Genomic DNA, 18,778 nt, shown 5'->3' with positions numbered 1-18,778 from the left:
TGTGTCTGTGGTACTGATAAGCAAGCTGACTGTGAGTTTGTACACTATATTTTATGAATTCATAAATGTGTTATCAGGATATTCCAAATCCATTACATTTCATATAGGATTTCAGTTATTCAAAATGATTGTTATTTATTAATTTGAAAGGATATCGGCAGTTCAAGGGCCTTATGATATTCTTATAGAGCTGTATGGTTTTTACTCCATACATACTATATAAAAAACTTCATAGTATATTTACAATATACTGTACAATACCACTAGCTAATATTACAGTTTTGCTGTCATATGTAGGCTATATGGAAAAATATTTGATAGATCATGACAGGTTACAGTATATGTAGAAAACTAAAAGATGTGGATCATTCTTGAAAATAAGATATTTTGTGGACTGACTCCAGCCATAGAAAGTTCCAACACTGGACTGAAGACTGGTGGTGCAATTAGCTGCACACGAGCAAGAGAGCGAAGCAGGCAAAGTGGGGGAGTCTATAGAATCCTGTCTCTGGTGAGGCACTGACACTCACTGGCTCAGTGGTGTAACTACACTGTGGCTGAGTGGGCAAAGGCTCTCCATTCATCAGCCTAAGAAAAATGTAGTTTGCCTGAGGACATAAACAACTGAAATTAGATTAAATCTGCTCATTTATAAAACTCAGCTTAATGGAGGTTTTAGCCAAAATGAAAACCTTGATTGCCTCTTTAATCTAAAAATGCAATATAGCTTCTTGAAGTTAATCATTTTTTTCAACAAAACATTACCAGGCAAACAGGCAGAAAAAGATGCTAGTAGTAGGTCATAAGTATACGAAAAGCCTATGTTAGAAATGTAGTAATCATAGGACCTATTAATTTTACATTTTGAGAAGGATACAACTATCATATCAAAGGTAAAGTACACTACATCTTGAGAGAAGAACGGTACAGCCACATCACAAGAGGGACATATTGGCATTACCATAAGATTGCCAAAGCATATACATGAATTTAAAGTAGCCTTTATTGGTGAGACAAAGAAAACAAAAGAAATTGGGGTATGTAATGTTACAGTTCAAGTTTTTAACACCTAAATCCAACAGTTTTATTTTATTTATTTTTATTTTATTATGGCCTACGACCAAGTACTGTTGAATAGCACATGTTCTGCCAGTCGCACAGTCATTTTGCATTAAAACTGTTAGAAATAAGTTTGCTCCTCATTTTGCCCTTTCGCTGTTTTGAAGAGGGCTAACAACCGACAATATTCGCCATACATGGTTGTGTATCTGAAAGCAACTATTCGGCGCTGTCCTCCCCCGCTAGGGGGCGCTAGCGGCTTTTCACTCGCTGTGAAGGAAACACTTTAACGTCACATGATCATTCATCCGCCAAATTTGGATTGTGTTTGTTGTCAGTTGCTGTCGCAGCACTTATGGACCAGCAGTTTAAAGTTATCGACTCCGACGTAGCTGACACAATGGAGAAGCTTAAGCAGAAATATTTGGAGAGGAGGAAACAGGTTTGAGTTTAACCACAACTGAAAGTAGAAACGAGACAAGCTCAGCTTGTCTAATAATTTCATGGTAACATTGCTGCCTTGCATGTGTGTCACTGGTACAACCGTGTGAATGCTATGACCAAAGTAATGCTAACTTAGCTTATTTCCATTATCGAGTCAGTGAAATGAGCGTTAACGCTAATACACGCTCTTCTGTCGAAACTACTTCCTTGTCTGTTTACCTAAGTGAAAAAAAAAATGACACCAAACTTAAATAAAAAACAACTTCACTGTTGTTTACAAAGCGTCAGTTCTAACTTGTTGTCAGAAGCACTTCGTGTTAACTGAAGCTAAACTGTGCAAATTGTTTGCACTGCACGCTTGTTGTCGTAGTTTAATGGTACGAAATGAACACATGAGCCAAAACAAACTTTTAAAAGTTGGATCTGTTGTGCTACTAGCCATGTCTAACTTTAATTGATATCTCTATATTGATATCTTTATATTTTTTTATGCAGTTGTCACCTTCAGAGGACATTACCTCAGGAATCAGTGATGGTACGTGTGCCACACATGAGCCTCCAGATGGTCAGATGATCTTCTAGGGTTCGTGAGTGGGTTGTAGCATTCATATACATAAATATTTCACTCTAGAAAGATAATTACATAATGTCTGTTGTGACTGCATTGATCATACCCTCATACCCTCTCCCCTACTGTCTTCTCACCTGCTGTATTTGCAAGTTTATGACTCCTAATTAGGTCACACTCCTTGTTGTCAATCCACATCTAACTGGTGATTATTGATAAGAAAAAATGCCTAATATGCCTAACATTGCTTCATGTTTACTCCTTCAGAAGCAGTAGAAGAGCTCATTTTGACCCACAGATGCAAACAGCCAAGCAAACAGTTGAAATACTACAGCAAAGCTTTAAATGAGCTGTTAAAAGCAGTTAACCACCCCCCTGAACAGTAAGTCTCATGACATTACTTTTGCAATAAACTTTTTATGAGTTTGTGATTAGTATTGTGTCTTTTCTAAGGTTTGGCAGTGCTCATAGCCTGCATGGCAGTAATGAGGACCTGAGTGGGGACTTTACAGCTTCCCGACTTCAGGACTCTCAGGTGCTGTTTACAGAAACAGGTGAGTATGTGTGTCAGAGCAAGATACTAGTTGCTGGTGTTTGTGCTTTCTGTGGTAGAATGTGACTGATAACTGATCACCTTTACAAAAAACTCAAAGTAGCAGCTGCAGAAATAATGGCATTAAAAAAAATCAGGCCTTAGAGATTAGCCCTTGAATTTCACCAGTCAAGTTCTTGCAATTTATTTGCTTACAATTCATGTCATTGCAGAAATTTCTTACTTTTCTATACCAGAAAATGCACCGCTAATATTAATACTTGTGCTCTACCTTACCTCTCTTTGTCCAGATGTGACCCTGCCTTCCTGTCTGGATGTTAGCCCTGGGACCCATGACACTGAGGCAGACATAGAGTTGCAGAGAGCTCACCAGTTCCCTGACTCGTGCCGCTCTTCATCGTTAGTACTAGTAAAGGTATACCAGGAGATGATGACCATCTACGAACAGCTTAAGGTGAGAGAGCAGAGCCACTGAAATGACAGTTTATCAGTAAATCCAGATGGGAAAACTAGAACAGAAAAAAACGACTTTTAAGGTTTAAGGTTTCATGTATGGCACTAGAGAACACAATGTGTGTTCAACAGTACGCACCAACTCAGATGCAGAGAATATTATGATACAAGGGTGCCTGTGTGTTGTTATTCACATTTTCTCCATACTGGTATGAGTAGATGAGTAGTTTCGATTTTCAGACTCAGAGGTTAGTTTGAGTTACAGAGGCAATGTTGTATTTAAAGTATAGTAGGATGAAAGTGCGTGTGTGTTGGTACAGGCAGAGCGACAAAGCCAGCAGCAATGGGAGAGGGAGCTACACGAGCGAGAAAGGCGGCTGAAACAAGAGGAGGAGGCTTTTGGGAAGCTGGCCGGACTGGAGGAGATGCTCCACACTCGCATACTGGCTGTAGAGAAGGTCAGACCCACACACATACTGTACACTCCAATAACGTTCAACACGAGGGATGTCTTATATTTCTTCAACACATATTGTTTCCTGTCCCTCCACACTACCACTTGTCTCAGGACATTCTGTGGTCCTTTGTCACAAACAACTTCCAAATTATACAGCCAGTCATACTACCAAATCATGTCTTAATGTGATTATACTAAACCAAATCTCAATCTGCATTTTACATTAGGATTACAGGTGTAAACTAACTTATGTACTAAATAAATTAACCTATGCTCTAGACAAAACTGGTTTAATTAAACTTCAGACATGTTTCCAGGAATACTTTCTATGACCCTGCGCTCATGACAATCAGGGCTGGAGGCATTATATTTTCGAGTTGTCTGTCCATCCGTCCATCTCTCCATCAATCCATCCCATTTTCGTGAATGTGGTATCTCGAGACCACCTTGAGGGAATTTCTTCAGATTTGGTACAACTATTCACTTGGACTCAAGGATTAACTGATTAGAATTTTATGGTCAAAGGTCAAGATCATTGTGACCTCACAAAACACATTTTTTGCTATAACTTACGAATTCATAAGCAAATTATGATACAACTTAACTGAAATGGCTAAAAGGATAAAATGAAAGGATGACATTTTATATGCAAATGATCAAAGGTCAACTTCAGTGTGGCATCATAATGTTCTGCAAAAACACTTCTGGCCATTGTTCAATGCTGTCACTCGAGAACAAATGGGGAGATTGTGACCCTATTTCCTGCAACTTGGCTGTTCGGCGGAGGCATACAACCATGCGGCTGTTAATCTAGTTTTGAATTGTAAAACTCCAGCCTGATGTGTTACCAGAAACACCAGCTGGAGCTCAACCAGCTGCAGGATCTTCTTCGAGAACGGAGCAAAGAGAACAAGAGACTCAAATCCAGCTTTGACACCATCAAGGAGCTGAATGACAACATGAAGAAACAGGTTAGAAGTGTTCACATACAAACAATTATTGTGTGTTTGTGTTTAGTTAATCTTGGTAAATAGTTTACTGGTAAATGTTTTTTTCTCCTTGTTGGAACCTTCGTGGTGTAATAAAGTCATAAGACATCCTAAAATTATATTGGCACAAGGCTCACAAGTACATACCTTTTTAGTGAAATTAAACTGACTGAAAGCCTTCTTGGGTATCAATGTTATCACTGTGTCTAAACTCACAGGCGTCATGATCTCCATTTGTAAAATTATTAAAGGTCTGAACATTTAGAACAGCTTGCATTGTTTATAACTCGTTTTGAAAGCGATATCCAATATGCAGACTATACAATGCATCTTATTACCAATATATTTTGCCAAAAACTTGGTAATGTTTGATTGAATTTTTTTTTTTTTTTTTTTGGAATTAAAGTGACTGATCAAGGGGGGTTGAAGGCTCATACCAAGCAACTAGTAACTTGGACCACAGGAGGGCACTACAACATAATCCTCTTGTACTTGGATGTTGAATAATGAGAGACGCAATAATGTTTATTTATAGAGCATTTTTCTAAGCCCGTCTTACAAAGTGCTTCACCTAGTACAATAATAATGTAGGATCACAGAGTCTACTCCTCCTGGTTTATGAGTTTTTGCTGCTGTTGAATGAAGGTCTCTTTGCTTCAACAGTGAAACCCAGAGTCATATTTGTATAAAAGGAAATGCATTAATTGATATTTATAGCCACTGGTCTTGCATGTCAACAGTTTGACATTCACTGTATTTAAATCAACAGCTGAATGAGATCAGTGAACAGAATAAGAAGTTGGCGAGCCAGTCCAAGAGGGTGCAGGCTCGACTTGAGAACCTTCAGGTAACAACATATTAATCAATCCACAGCTTGATACTGTTTTTAAAAAAAAAAAAAAAAAAAAAAAAAAAAAAAAAAAAGATCATGGAAGTGTTAAACAGAAAGTGTGAATTTATGGCAATTCGGCTGACAACCAGTTTTGCTGTTTGAGGCCTTTTCACACTAAAGATAATTTAAAACTATTCATTTCTCTTAGGTTGTAAATTGCTGAACTTGTTGAAGATTTTTAATGTCTAATATTTTTGGTTAAAGGTTTAAACAGATTTTCCCTCATACATTTATTCATTGCCTATTAATTAAATTTTCAGAGGAAATACGAGCACAGCATAGCATCAAGAGGCTGTGAGAAAGGAAGTTTTAAAAGCACCAAGTTCATTGAACCTTCCAAAAAGGAGAGAACTGCTGCTTCTGGCAAACCTAGCAACAAGGTACTTCAATGTGTGTGTGTGTGTGTGTGTGTGTGTGTGTGTGTGTGTGTGTGTGTGTCAGTGTTTTTTTTTTTTATTCTTAAATGTATTACCAATCAGCAGGTTGTGCTCTAATTGTGGCTGCCTTACTTTATTTTATTGTTAAAGTGTTTATTGAAACACTGTGCACTTCATTTAGCATGGTTATACAGGCGTGAACACACTCATTTACACATATCTAGGCTGGAAACAGTTCAACTCTCACTCTCTACAAACCACTCGCACCCTGCCAGCTGGCATGATAAATCATAGTTTGTGATGTTGTTATGTTTTCATCACTGTTGTTGATGCAGATAAGCATACTTAGCTGGATATAGTTTCAGTTTCCATTTAAAGGATTTTTTTTTTTCCCTTTCTCAATTCAGAGAACATTCACTGAGCCAAACTTTCCATTACCATACTTTTCAAAGTTTAATTAGCACCTTTAGTCTCCCCACTGAAATCACACTTTTCTGAATACATCTATGTGTCTCATGGCTGAACTGCAAATGGACATAGTTTTAAATTTTATTCAAATTTCTTTAAATCGTGGCTTCTTTGGTCTACGGACCAAGATGTGAATGGTCTAACCAAATTAACATTTATAATTGTAGTCACCTTTTTGTGACAAAGTAAGTTGCAGGTGACAGTTTTAGCAATATAATTTAACTGTTTATTTCGCCCATTTCTCTTTAGGGCAGCTTCAGTCCCACTCCACTGAAGCTCCTGGCCCTTTTATTGGACTGGGCACTTGATGGACAGACGTTTTCATCAGTAGCAGGAAACGAAGGGAAAGGTGTAGGCCAGTGTCCGCCTCCAGAGGTTGTGCTCAGCGAGAGATGCTTCAAGGTGGCACGTTCATTCCAGCAGTCTGCTGTCATGACCAAACTGTTTTATTGCAATCAATGTTATAAGTTATCTTTGGTTCCTTAGGTGCTGCCATTATTAGCAGATCAGCTTTATCACACTCCTTTGTCGGAACCGGACCTCCTCCTCAGCCTTCTTCGCTTCATCCACTGGGCTTTGAGATACATGGACAAAAGCACACAGGTAAATATACAATTATTTCTGAGAGTAAACTGGGCTGTTGCAACAAGTAATTATAGTAATAAGATACATTTTTACCAAAGAATATCTGGATTTTAGGAACCAGGCTAATGGTTGAAACTGTGACAATTCATAGCACAGTATGTATGATGTTCAGGAAAATGTTCCTGTTAACATGACAGCCATTTATTTTGACTGTGTGTTATCTCTGGGTCAGATGGTGTCACAGGGGTTGCCCTGTGCAACCTGCAGTTCTGACATAACACCAAAATCACACTATTGTGTTTCATGAGACGTTTTAGTAAGTAGACACTATGAAGAAGCCACAACAACTAAGCTACAATGCTGAAAAGATGTATATACCTGTATATATCTATGGGTAGCTAGGTAGGTACTACCTTAGCACAGAAACAGAGAGATGTACTGTTTTATTTTTATATTATTTTATAGTCAAACATTGTAAAACAAGAGCCTGTTTACATACTATTTAGGTAGCTGCCAGAGGGAGCATCAGTCAAAAAGATCCAATTTATCCCTGGAAATAAATGTTTTTCCGCAGCATCCACCTTCTTTTGTAAGAAATGATCTGGGCTCTCAGAAAGTAACAATGCAGAAATGTAAGATTAATTCTGTGACCTGCATCTTATCTTAGTTATTGGTGTTTGCACAATAAGGAAGACATGCGTCTTATTCTACATAAAGCTGCTGGGTCACTTTCACAACATCATGTAGCAGAAAAAAACACAAACCACAATTTTCCTTCAACACACAGAAGTACACATCCAGGGGATAGCCACTTTATCACTGTTTAGATGTTCTGTCAAGTTCCATCTTGTGTTCAGTTGAAAAGCATGGTTATCTGAAGTTCCTTACCATCCCTGAGTCTACATTAGAACAGGTTATCCCTGTTTTAAGGCTTAGATAAGGATGTATAACCCATTCCATTATACCACTGCAGGGCCAGAAGCCACTCAAGAGCCCCCATTCTTGGTTGATGGGGTGACGGGTGCTAGGACAATTTCGTTCTGTTACCAATACCACTTGTAGGCTTAGTAATTTGCTGCAATTTTCATCTTATTGAGAACACTAAATACCAACGTCCAGCCCATAACCCTTATCTTCAGCTCATTGTCCGAACCACTTATTTTCTCCCCACAGCCTCCAGCTTCCGAGCTTCAGTCCTCTTCTCCAGCCCTGCTGCAGGGAGCTTGGCCCCTCCATGTTTGTTTGTCAGGCCGTGTCATATCTGCTCAGTGACATGCTTGATGTTCAAATGGAATCACATGCTCCCTTATTGTTGCAATATGCGGTTCACTTTTAAGACAAAATCCAACCATTATTGGGCCACAATAAGAGGAAGGAAGATGATACTTAAAGTCTGGGGGTCCCTACGGAGCTGATGGAGTCATTGGGGAGAGGGAATAGTAGAGAGAGGAGAGAGGGGTGTTGTGAATTTTAAAGCCACCAGCTCTTTATTGCTTTGGAAATGCACATCTTGGATAGGAGCTTTAGTTTACTGCATTGATTTATTGGCTCCATCAGTTACCCTGAGAAGAAGCCTGCTGGCTCCCTGTCAGGCTGCCCTTGTATTTTTACCAGCCACAGCGTTGTTGGTATTGCTTTCACCGTGTGTGTGTGTGTGTGTGTGTGTGTGTGTGTGTGTGTGTGTGTGTGTGTGTGTGTGTGTGTGTGTGTGTGTGTGTGTGTGTGTGTGTGTGTGTGTGTGTGTGTGTGTGTGTGTGTGTGTGTGTGTGTGTGTGTGTGGTGTGTGTGTGTGTGTTGTGTGTGTGTGTGTGTGTGTGTGTTGTGTGTGTGTGTGTGTGTGTGTGTGTGTGTGTGTGTGTGTGTGTGTGTGTGTGTGTGTGTGTGTGTGTGTGTGTGTGTGTGAGAGTGAGTGTGAGAGAAATGTGGTCCTGGACACATTTACTGTAGCTTACACTACCACAGAGGCAGTTGTGAGTATTTTGGAAGGTGTTTATGTCTGACAGATTTTGTTTCTGCAATAGCGTCACTGACGTGCAAGATAAAGTCACATTTGAGCTGTGGAGTTGAGATCAAAATGAAGGCCATGGTGTGGTCTGACCTGTCACATCTGGTTTGATCCCATCACAAGATGGTCACTAGTTTTTACTGACTTTTGATGAAAACCATTCCAGACATATCATTCCTATTTTTATGTAACAAAAGTAACTGAGTGCGGGCAGAGTTATGGATTATGTTTTTCTACAATAACCAGTTTGTGCACATGTGTTTGTGTCTTTTCTGCACAGCATCTAGCACTATCTGCCACTCTGCGGCGGATAGGAGAGGAAGTGTCAAAGCCTGCAGCCCAGTCAACAGTGCTGCAATATGAAGATCTGGACCTGCCCAAGTCCTGCAGTGAGGCAGCTTCAGGAACCTTCAGGAACTGGCACCTTTACCAGAGTCCATGTCCCCACACACGTATTCTCTCCAACCTCATCGTCCTCCGCACTGTCACACAAGGTATTATTACTGAACACACATGGACATGTTACATTTGGAAAATGCAAACAGGTGTTAAATTGTGGATTTAAAGAATAACTCCAAGATTTTTGGACCTGGGCCTTATTTTCTCATGTTTTGGAGGTAAATGATTGATAGGGACAAAAGTCTTTGCAAAAATCTTTGCAAACATACTCGCATACTCGGCATGTGCGAAACAGCTGCTGCAATGTAAACAAGGATGTGTTTGTCTGTATCAAAGTACGTCCACTAAAATTGCTTGTTTTTGCCATTGACAGCTTCAGATTATTGTGAGTGGAGGATTTGTAACATTAAGGAGTCCTACAGAGATAGACCTTTTTGCTAAAGCGTAAGATCCTTGTTTAACCAGAAACAGCCATATGGTCAAAGCCACCAGACTCCATTTACAAAAATTTGCAGAACACCGGAGTGGCTGGTCTACCACTACCTCATTTGATTAGTTTGTGTTACTTAAGTAAAGGATCCGAATACTTTCTCTACCACTGAAAGTCACACACTGCACTACCCTCCACCACTACAAGTACATTCTTAACCTGTGAGAAACACTGACCACTGCAGTTCACACGGAAATATCTCCACAACTGTTGGATAGATTGCCATGAAACTTTGTTTAGACATCCATGGTCCTAATGACTTTGGTGATGTTCTGACATACTTCTTCCACCAACATGAGGTTGACATTTTTGGTAAAATGTCTTGATTGCAATGAAATGGATTTCTGCTAATTTTGGTGCAGCTGCTTGACGTCTCCAGAGGATCGTAATGACTTTGGTGGTATGTTGAGTTTTCAACTTCCACCACCATCTAGTCGTCATTGTAATTGGATGGATTTCTATGGTACAGGCATTCATGTTCTCCAAAGGATGGATTGTAATAACCTTGGTAATCTCTTGACTTTTCATCAAGTACCATCATCAGGTTAAAATTTCAATTTCTCCAGTGCTTTGTTTCGTAACCACAGGAAAACAAACACCGGAGCTACATTACACAGCAAAGGCCACTTATTTAATGAGTGAGGCAATTGTTTAAATGGTCATCAAGAAACAACATTGGTAACAATATGAGGTACACCTGGAGCTTCTGAGTGTTTTGAAGTTGGGGAAAAAGTATTGACAAACAGCTCAATCAGCCACAATCACAAGCTGATGTGTGAGGGGAAAAAAAACTCACTGCTGCTATGCAGGTCAGAGACAAGGGTGAAGTCAGTTTGATAATGACCCATTGAACGAAAGTTTTACCCAGCAAAGTCTACCTGAGTTGAAAACCCTGTAAACTAAGTTGGTGAATATTTTAGACATCATTTGTTTAACATCAGTATGTTACTGATGTTGTTATGATCATGCTGCATCAGAACAACTGTGATTACTCTTCCACCATGACTACTAATTCAATCAAAAGCAACTACTGGATCTCTTATTTTTTCTATCTTTCAATTGTGTTTTCTCTACAGAGAGCATCAGCCTCCGAGCCATTAGCATGAGTTTAGTCTTGTTCTGAAACAAATATTTATAAAGGGCATGGAGCTTTTAGCTTCGTCATTTTTTTTGCTCCTGTCCTCCCACACTATAAATCTTAGGGCACTCGGTGGATGCAGCCTTCATATCCTGACATGTTTTATGAAACTCCCCACTGAACTGACCTTCCATCTGCTCGTAATGCTTCATGCCTGCCTCGCTATGTCTCTCCATAGACTATTTTCTGTCAATCTGCTTACCAGCTTTGCTTTCTGCCCTTGTCTGTATTGATGTAAAACCAGATTGAGCATAATGGCAAGATGTTTCTTCCTCCTCCATTTGCTGGGATTTTATAATAGGTACCATTCTGAGATGAGCTAACCAAGCTCAGTCCAAAATAAAAAAAGAAGGCTTTCATCCCATGTCAGGATGTATAAATCCAGCACTTTTTGACATTGGAAAAGTATTATCTCAGAGCTTCAGAAATTCCCATAATTATTGTAGGTCATCACAGATCATATGTTTGAATTTGACAGGCATGATGGGTTTTGAACTTGAAAGTGGATTGCAGCAGAAAGACAGGCATTTTAACCAAAGTATAGAGGTGGAGTGTGTGAAAGAGGGGTAACACAGCTTGGATAATGGATATGGTATTGAAAAAGTTAGGTGGAAGAGTACTTTACTGTTGCTGAACACATAAAACACCAATAAGAATACAGTATATACGATAAAGATAAGATTGTCCCTAGAATTAGTTGTAACATAAAGATACACAATTGAGCTTACATTCTCATCCTATAGCACTTTATGACTGAGTTAATTCATGGATAACAGTTTCAGATGAAAGACTAAAAAGCCAAAATGAAAATGACTTAATGACTGAATTTAAAAAAGTATCTCTCAATGTAAATCTGTGTCTCTCTGCCCTGTCCGCAGCTGATGTACTGGCCCAGGCTCTGGACAGCCTCCATACAGAGCTGATGTCTGAGGAGAGCCGAGGCCTGTTCATCCACTATGGAGGAGTGTGCGTGCTACTGACCGTATTACGGGCCAGCCGTGGAGGTCTACACACATCTACAGACATCCTCATGCAGCTAACCGAACAGTCCCGTAAGTAGGCATGTGTCACATGACTATAGTGTAGAACCCACCACTGTTGTATTATTATGAGCCTGCACCAAGTGTGACGAGCAGCAGGTTTTCACATCCCTCTTCGCATGTAGGATCAACATAATGTACCGTACATCAACTGAAATTAGTGTAATATCTCAAGTGCATTTTAGATAATGCAGTTATTAAGTACCAAATCAAATCTTATAAAAGGGAAATTCTTCTACTGTAGTTTACTTTCTTCTACTGTAGTTTAGTTATAGATTTTATGAGATACTCAGTCTGTGTGCTGGTAAATACACAATCATCATGTTGAGGGCTCAAGTTGTAGAAAGCAAAGTTTTGTCCTAAGACACAACAAGAAAAAAACAATTAATTTTTTTTCCATTGCCAGGTGAGATTTAGTCACAAGTATAATCAAACTGTAAAATTTAGTTATGGCAGTCACACTGTGCAGTGACGTTTCCTTTGTCAATTAGTGTTTCAATGGCACTTCACCTGTGACCTCAAGATTCAGTTTTAGGTTGTACAGTCAGCAGTGCCTGGAAAACCATCTGTGGTTGACGTACCCTTGAAAGCTTCTGTGATCACTTCTCCAGCCCAGATTTATAGACTGTCTTTACTATCACTATTTACTTTGATTTATACCAGCTCCTGCTGCAGTATCATTCCATATCATACAGATCAAAACCATGTGTGAAAAGTAACGGTTTGTAAGCTCACATCAATCATCAGCACTGGTCAGGCAACAGATCTGGAAGTTAGGAGCATAAAACGCTGGACTTCCACCACCTCCTGGCTGTTTTATAGAAAGACAAAAGACTTGACGGAGGTGGACATGGAGGAGAGAACAGCTGCAGAGTGTTTTCATGGAAGGGGCAAGTTCGGAAGGGTTATGAGCCATATCATTTAAGACTGCTGTATGCTAATACACAGCAGAGCCATATGCCAGAGGCGACTGGGGTCGGAGCTGTACATGTGTGCATAGTTTTGTGTTTGTGGGGGACTGTAAGTCTAGCAAGACTTGCTAATTATTATGTTTTACAAGCAGTAACGAGGGGAGACGGGAGCATGGTGAGGAAGAGGGGGAGAGAGACTTACACCTGAAGATTGCCAATAAAACAAAGCAAAACAAAAAGGTCTAGTTGTACACAAAACACACACAGGACATCAGTGGTCATACTGTGACAACTTGAATGCTTGTATAACATACAGCCACAAAGTTACACAACAAATCACAAAAATCCAGCTGGCCACTTCAGCACGCACACATACAAACACAGTCGGTAACAGTGTTTTACTGGCCTTGACTGATGTCTGGTAAACAGCGAGTACATTAAATACCAAACTGCTTCATACAGTAGATTCAGCTTCCATGGACCTACTTTCTGTGTGCTTTTGCGTTTTTTTCAAACTCGCCATATGGGGCTGAATGGCATGCAAAAAAAGAGATTGCGATGAGTCATGATTTTAGTGGGACTGGTAATTTTTGCATTTTATTTTCACTGAAAAAATATTAAAATGATGATGATGATGTGACTTTTTTTTTTTTCTTTTTGCTGGTGTCTGCACCAAACAAGCATGTACCCTTACATTTGGAGAATGATTTTTCTTTTTAGGTCGGGCATCTCTGAAGCACCACAATGCTTCATTTGTAATGGTATGTTGTGACACATTTTACCTTTTGATTTTATCTTTGACCTGATTTGGTTATTGCACTTGGCCATACTCTACTACTACTACTCTACTTTTGATCAATTCTTCAGCCCTAGTGCCACAGTAGACATGTATATGGGTGTTACATTTACCCGTTTCTTACTATTCGATGTGTCCTGCAGCATCTATGTTATTAACTCTCAAACCCATGAGGAATGTGTGTGTTTTTCTGTCTGTGTTTAGAATGTGTCACACATTAAAAAGATAAAGATCCATCAGAAGACTGGGCATTTGTTATGCTCCTGGTCTTAAATTGATACGATATTAGTGCCTTTGAAACAGATAATGAAATATTAGCCCCTTGGCAGAAAAGTAATCAACAATTTGATTATTGATGAACTGTCTGGTTTCAGATTCTGAAACATGAGGAATTACTGCTTTTCTCAATTTTATATTACTGTAAATTGGGTTTTGTCTGACCAAACAAACAGATTAAAAACCTCTCTCTGTGATGTCACCTTGTGATGGGTCCGTCTCACAGATTTTTGGTTTTGTTTTAGTTAACATTTCATATTCCAAATTATTTATCAATTAGCCCAAAAAATACTTGACACATTAATCTAATTAAAATGATAATTAGTTGCAGCCTTCCACCTTTTATAAACTCACACTTTTGTCAGACTGAAGGATGAAATTCATAGATTAGCAGACGGCCGTGTTGTTTGGCCGCTATCAGCAGATATTATGTAAATATTCACCATTCAGGAAGTTTTGATTTAAAAGTTGCTGGCGTTTGAAACATGTATGCACATGCAAGTGTCAGAATAACTGTAATTGAATACAAATTGTCAGTAACATGAATGATCCATAGTGCTTTTTTTAACCTTGAGCAGTGGTGATGTTATTCCTGGAAAAAAGACTGACCAAACTATCCTTTCCTGCATTTTATCAGATTCTACCTGTCTTATCCTTTCTTATCTGAACCTGATCCTCTTCTTCCCCATCCAATCTTCTCCTGTGATTTGATGCCAGCAGAGCTGCTGTAAAAGCCAAGAAAAGATTGTATTCCCTCACCCAGATGCACGGTTTAGATGCACGGACAGTGGAGGGTTACTTTTTTGAAGGAGCAGGAATGTGACTTTAGCAGAAACAAATGTTTGTTTACTAGGAACTGACTAATTTTAGGACTTCATAAGGTTGACATTTTCTTTTATTAATTTAAAAAATGTGCTGGGCCCATCTGTGTGGATTGAAGCTGTTGTCCTTTCTCTGTTTCATCTCTGTGTGTGTGAGGGGTTCAGTTTGAAGGGAAGGTCAGAGTTAACACTGACAATATGGAAGCTCTTCCAAATACAATCATCACAGCATCTCTCTGACCAGCATCTGTGTCCTTGTCTCACTCAGTTTGATCGTTAAAGTGTTTTCATGGTTTGTTTGTGCGTCTATGTAGTTTTCATTTCTATGCAAATCTAAAAAGTATGGCAAAATGAAGTTGATGATTTCCATCTCTTCAGAAGTTTTAACATTGAACGAAAATGTGTTATTCATCATCAAAAAAGTTTTGATAATATCCTGCTTTCTTCGCTCTGCTTGTGTTTGTGTGCTTGTAGGCTACCTAAATCCCTTCCTGGAGGCATGTAGCTGTGAGGAGTTTTTCCGAACAGCGTCCCAGCTCCTTAAACACCCTCGTCTGGAGCTCCCGTTACTGGAGAAGCTCTCTATCCTTTTGCAGAAGCTCTCCAGCATCAGGTAAGCTCTGTGATCTCCATACTGATAATATCACACACTGAGCAAGCTTAATAGGCCAAGATTAAGGCTGAGCAAGGTTAATACATCTGATCATGGGTAGCAAATACCTGCATGCTTAGACATATGCAATCATATGCGTGTGCAGTCATTTCTTTTCTTTTATGCCTGTGCAGATTGATGCTTATCTGCCAAATACTAAACCTGTGTATATATATATATATATGACCTCAGCATAGACTGCTGGAGAGAGAAAACAGATTATAGTTGATCCACTGGTTAATGATTTGGATTCACTTTCCCAGCAATAGAGGGATATGCTTTGGACACAGTGGTTCCCAACGGATTTTGTTTGCGAGACCTAAAAAGACATAATGTCTGTTTGTGACACAGATTCAGTTGTTGCACATGTCTATGAACTGTGGCCAGCTCGAGGGCTGAGAAGATAAAATTACTCAGCAGAGAAACAAAACTGTATTCAGCTGAGGATCATGGGAACGTCGTTAGTTTTGCAGGTATTTGGTCATAAACCAATGTCTTGGACAAACAAAAGTTTGACCTGATAATGGCACTACATGAAAGTTCAGGGGATCAAAGTTTTTAGGTTGTAGGAATCCATCCCATAACTATCATGCTATTTCAAATGAAACCTGAAATCTCAACCTGTTGGTGGGACCAGAAGAAAAGTCACCAAAGGCAGTATCATACACTGGTCTAATATTAGACAAGTGTGACTAACTCTTGGGAATATGTTTCCTCGGATGTCTTCGGACTGACAGTTGGGTGTGTCGTTTTTATTTAATTTTGTCCAGGAAGAACCGTCGTCTGTTTGAGCTGTCCTCTCTCCACCATCAGATACAAGAGCTGTATCACAAAACCAACTACACACACACATTCCTCTGCCTCAACCTCAGGTCCATTCTTCTCAACCTTAAATAAAACACACACATACTCACATGTGTTTCTCACCCTCACACTGGATCCAAGGTTTCTTTAAAAGCTAAGGCTTCCCAGTAAAGACAAAAATGTCTTGCCTTGTATTTCACTACTTGAGCACGTTGCTCGGTCTTTCATGTGTGCTCAAAGTGTAATTACCACATTTCCAACAGTACAGTTCTTTAGAGCTCCATCCTGCTCTACCTCAAATAACATATGCAGACTCACATTCTTTATTTATATAGTGATATGTTTTTGAAGTTCTTTTGTCTGTCAGAAGCACTTTGTTAACTTTGTGTATGTTTTGCACTTTGTGACCCCTCTGTTTTTGTGTTCCACGATGTTAATCTGATGTTTTGTCTTTTTCTGTGATGAAAAACCTTTTTTAAAACGAGTGGCATGCTTGCCAGTGGCCTTAATGGGTGTCTCATGTGCACAGAGGAAGAGAGGCTGTGACTGTGAAGCTTTTTAATGGCAATAAACAAAAAGAACTGAAGAACATTGAGATTGGACTGCATATGAAATCCATATGTTTTGTATAAATGTGTCTTATTTGTTTGCTCCAGAGCATGGGTGGGTTGATGGGAGTAATGGCCTCAGTATGGGACACACTGGTTGTGTTGGTTGATGGAGAAGATTGGAGGGACTGGAACAATTACAACTGATATTTAAAACGTACTTGCTGAAAACCACTCGGAAGTGCTTGACTGGTCTGGATTTGAAAGGGGTGCACCCAATTTTTTAAGAGCCCTAAAGCATCCGAGTTCCCAAATTAACTGCTTGTTAGTTAGTTAGTTTCCAAAACTTCTGTTCAGGTCAGGGTTCTAAGATGGAGATGAAAAACTTTCTAGATAATTGTGTCCTTAGATCAAACATTTATTGTAGGATAAATAATACACTGTTCTTCTACACTGTCTGTGCAAAGCCTTTAAATTGAATTTATGAGTCTGTTAATGATTTGAACATATTTAACACATGTCCTGATAACGGAATAAGCATCTTGAGATGCACCATCTGATTTTCAAAAGGTAGTGACAGGCCATCAACAAATAACTATTGGATACTGCACAACAGAAAAGTCAAATAGTAAACAAAATCACTGACTTTATTACATTAATTCATAATTAATAATTGAAGGGAACATTAGCAAAAGGAGCTTTATTATGGAGAAAAAGGAGAGTTGTATATGATCCAAAAGATGTTTTAGATTTATTTTATAATGGTAAATTATTTCACTCAAAGGTGCCTTAAAACAAAAGGTTTTTACCAATGTCTTCTGACACTGACAGAAAAAATGTAGTGATATCAGAATTATGCCTCATGTGTCATATGTCAAAGTGTTCTGGTACATGGTTACAAGTATTTTAAAGGCATGTATTTTTCTATTTAACAATAGTCATAATATTTCTGTTTAATGTAACACATTTTGGCCACTTTTAAATGGATAAAATTTATATAAATTTATGTGCATTTCTAACCACATTTGATGATTAAAAGAAGTGAAAGGTTAAAAATGGAAAAATCTTATTGCCTCATGAAGCAGCAGTGTGACAGTCAGTGTTTAACCTTGAGGCTTTAAACCACCTGCTGGAGAAAACATTCAAGTACAAAGATGTTTGAAATGAAATGTTCTGTTTTAGATGTTTGAGTTGAGGTAATTCCTTGAGTGATTGCAGACACTTGGAAACTGTTTGCATCTGCACCAGGCGTTAACAGTTAATATAATACAATAGATCCATTGGTGGAAAATGAGACATGCCACGGTATTGCAATTTAGAAATTGTTAAAAAGTTAAAACAAGCATTATCCAGGCAAACAAAAATGGAAAGTATCAGATATAGAAATCAGCATCATACATCCCCAACACCAGTTCAGCCTCTACAATGCCTTCACTGTATTTACTTTTGAACATTTTTTAATGTGTTTAAAATCCTCTGGATCATACATGCAATGTTCTGCTGTGATAAAGGCTCAGGAGTGAACTGCAGCCTGTAGTTTAGCCCATTTAATGATAAGGAATGGTATTACCCCAAATTACTTTGGTTTCTAACCACTTTTGTTATTACATGGCAGGCACCAGAACTCATGCAAGAACAATGTTAAAAGTTCTGTGTATATACAAAATGACTGGAAAACTTTATCTTTTTAGTACCCTTTTAAAAATGATTGCATTGTTGTAAATAAGCAGGATCATTTTATTCTCCACATGGGATGAAACTAAATTACCAGGGCATAGATAGAAATCCCCCTCCATTCGAACAAGCACATCCACCTGATTAAGTTTTAGCCTACCTTCATTTTGCTGTGTGTATAATTTTTAATTCTTTTTTTTTTTTGCTTGGTTACTTTTTTACTGCTTCACCAGCTGTAAACAGCCACAAGCAAAGGAGATTATGTTAGAGATTTTTGCTGGCAGTACTAAGGACGAGGAGAGTATTTACATTTCTTTCTTGTTGTGGCTGTTGTGAATTTTGTTGCATCTGGATGATATCAAATGGAAACAGGCTTTAT

The 18,778-nt window shown here is 38.8% G+C and overlaps 1 protein-coding gene across 1 annotated transcript; it reads left to right on the top strand.

Annotated features, from left to right (window-relative positions):
* The first annotated feature begins 1,381 nt into the window (after positions 1-1,381).
* On the top strand, positions 1,382-16,766 carry LOC130177175 (coiled-coil domain-containing protein 138-like). The gene is made up of 15 exons (XM_056388654.1): positions 1,382-1,501; positions 1,999-2,038; positions 2,339-2,453; positions 2,525-2,625; positions 2,915-3,078; positions 3,398-3,535; positions 4,386-4,505; positions 5,293-5,370; positions 5,676-5,795; positions 6,510-6,662; positions 6,747-6,863; positions 9,131-9,344; positions 11,756-11,929; positions 15,196-15,334; positions 16,144-16,766. The coding sequence occupies exons 1-15, from the start codon at positions 1,415-1,417 to the stop codon at positions 16,268-16,270; spliced, it is 1,887 nt and encodes a 628-aa protein (XP_056244629.1). The 5' UTR covers positions 1,382-1,414; the 3' UTR covers positions 16,271-16,766.
* Positions 16,767-18,778: the final 2,012 nt, after the last annotated feature.

Source organism: Seriola aureovittata, chromosome 11, assembly GCF_021018895.1.
Source record: "Seriola aureovittata isolate HTS-2021-v1 ecotype China chromosome 11, ASM2101889v1, whole genome shotgun sequence".
NCBI lineage: Eukaryota > Metazoa > Chordata > Actinopteri > Carangiformes > Carangidae > Seriola > Seriola aureovittata.
This window is presented reverse-complemented; position numbering and strand designations above follow the sequence as displayed.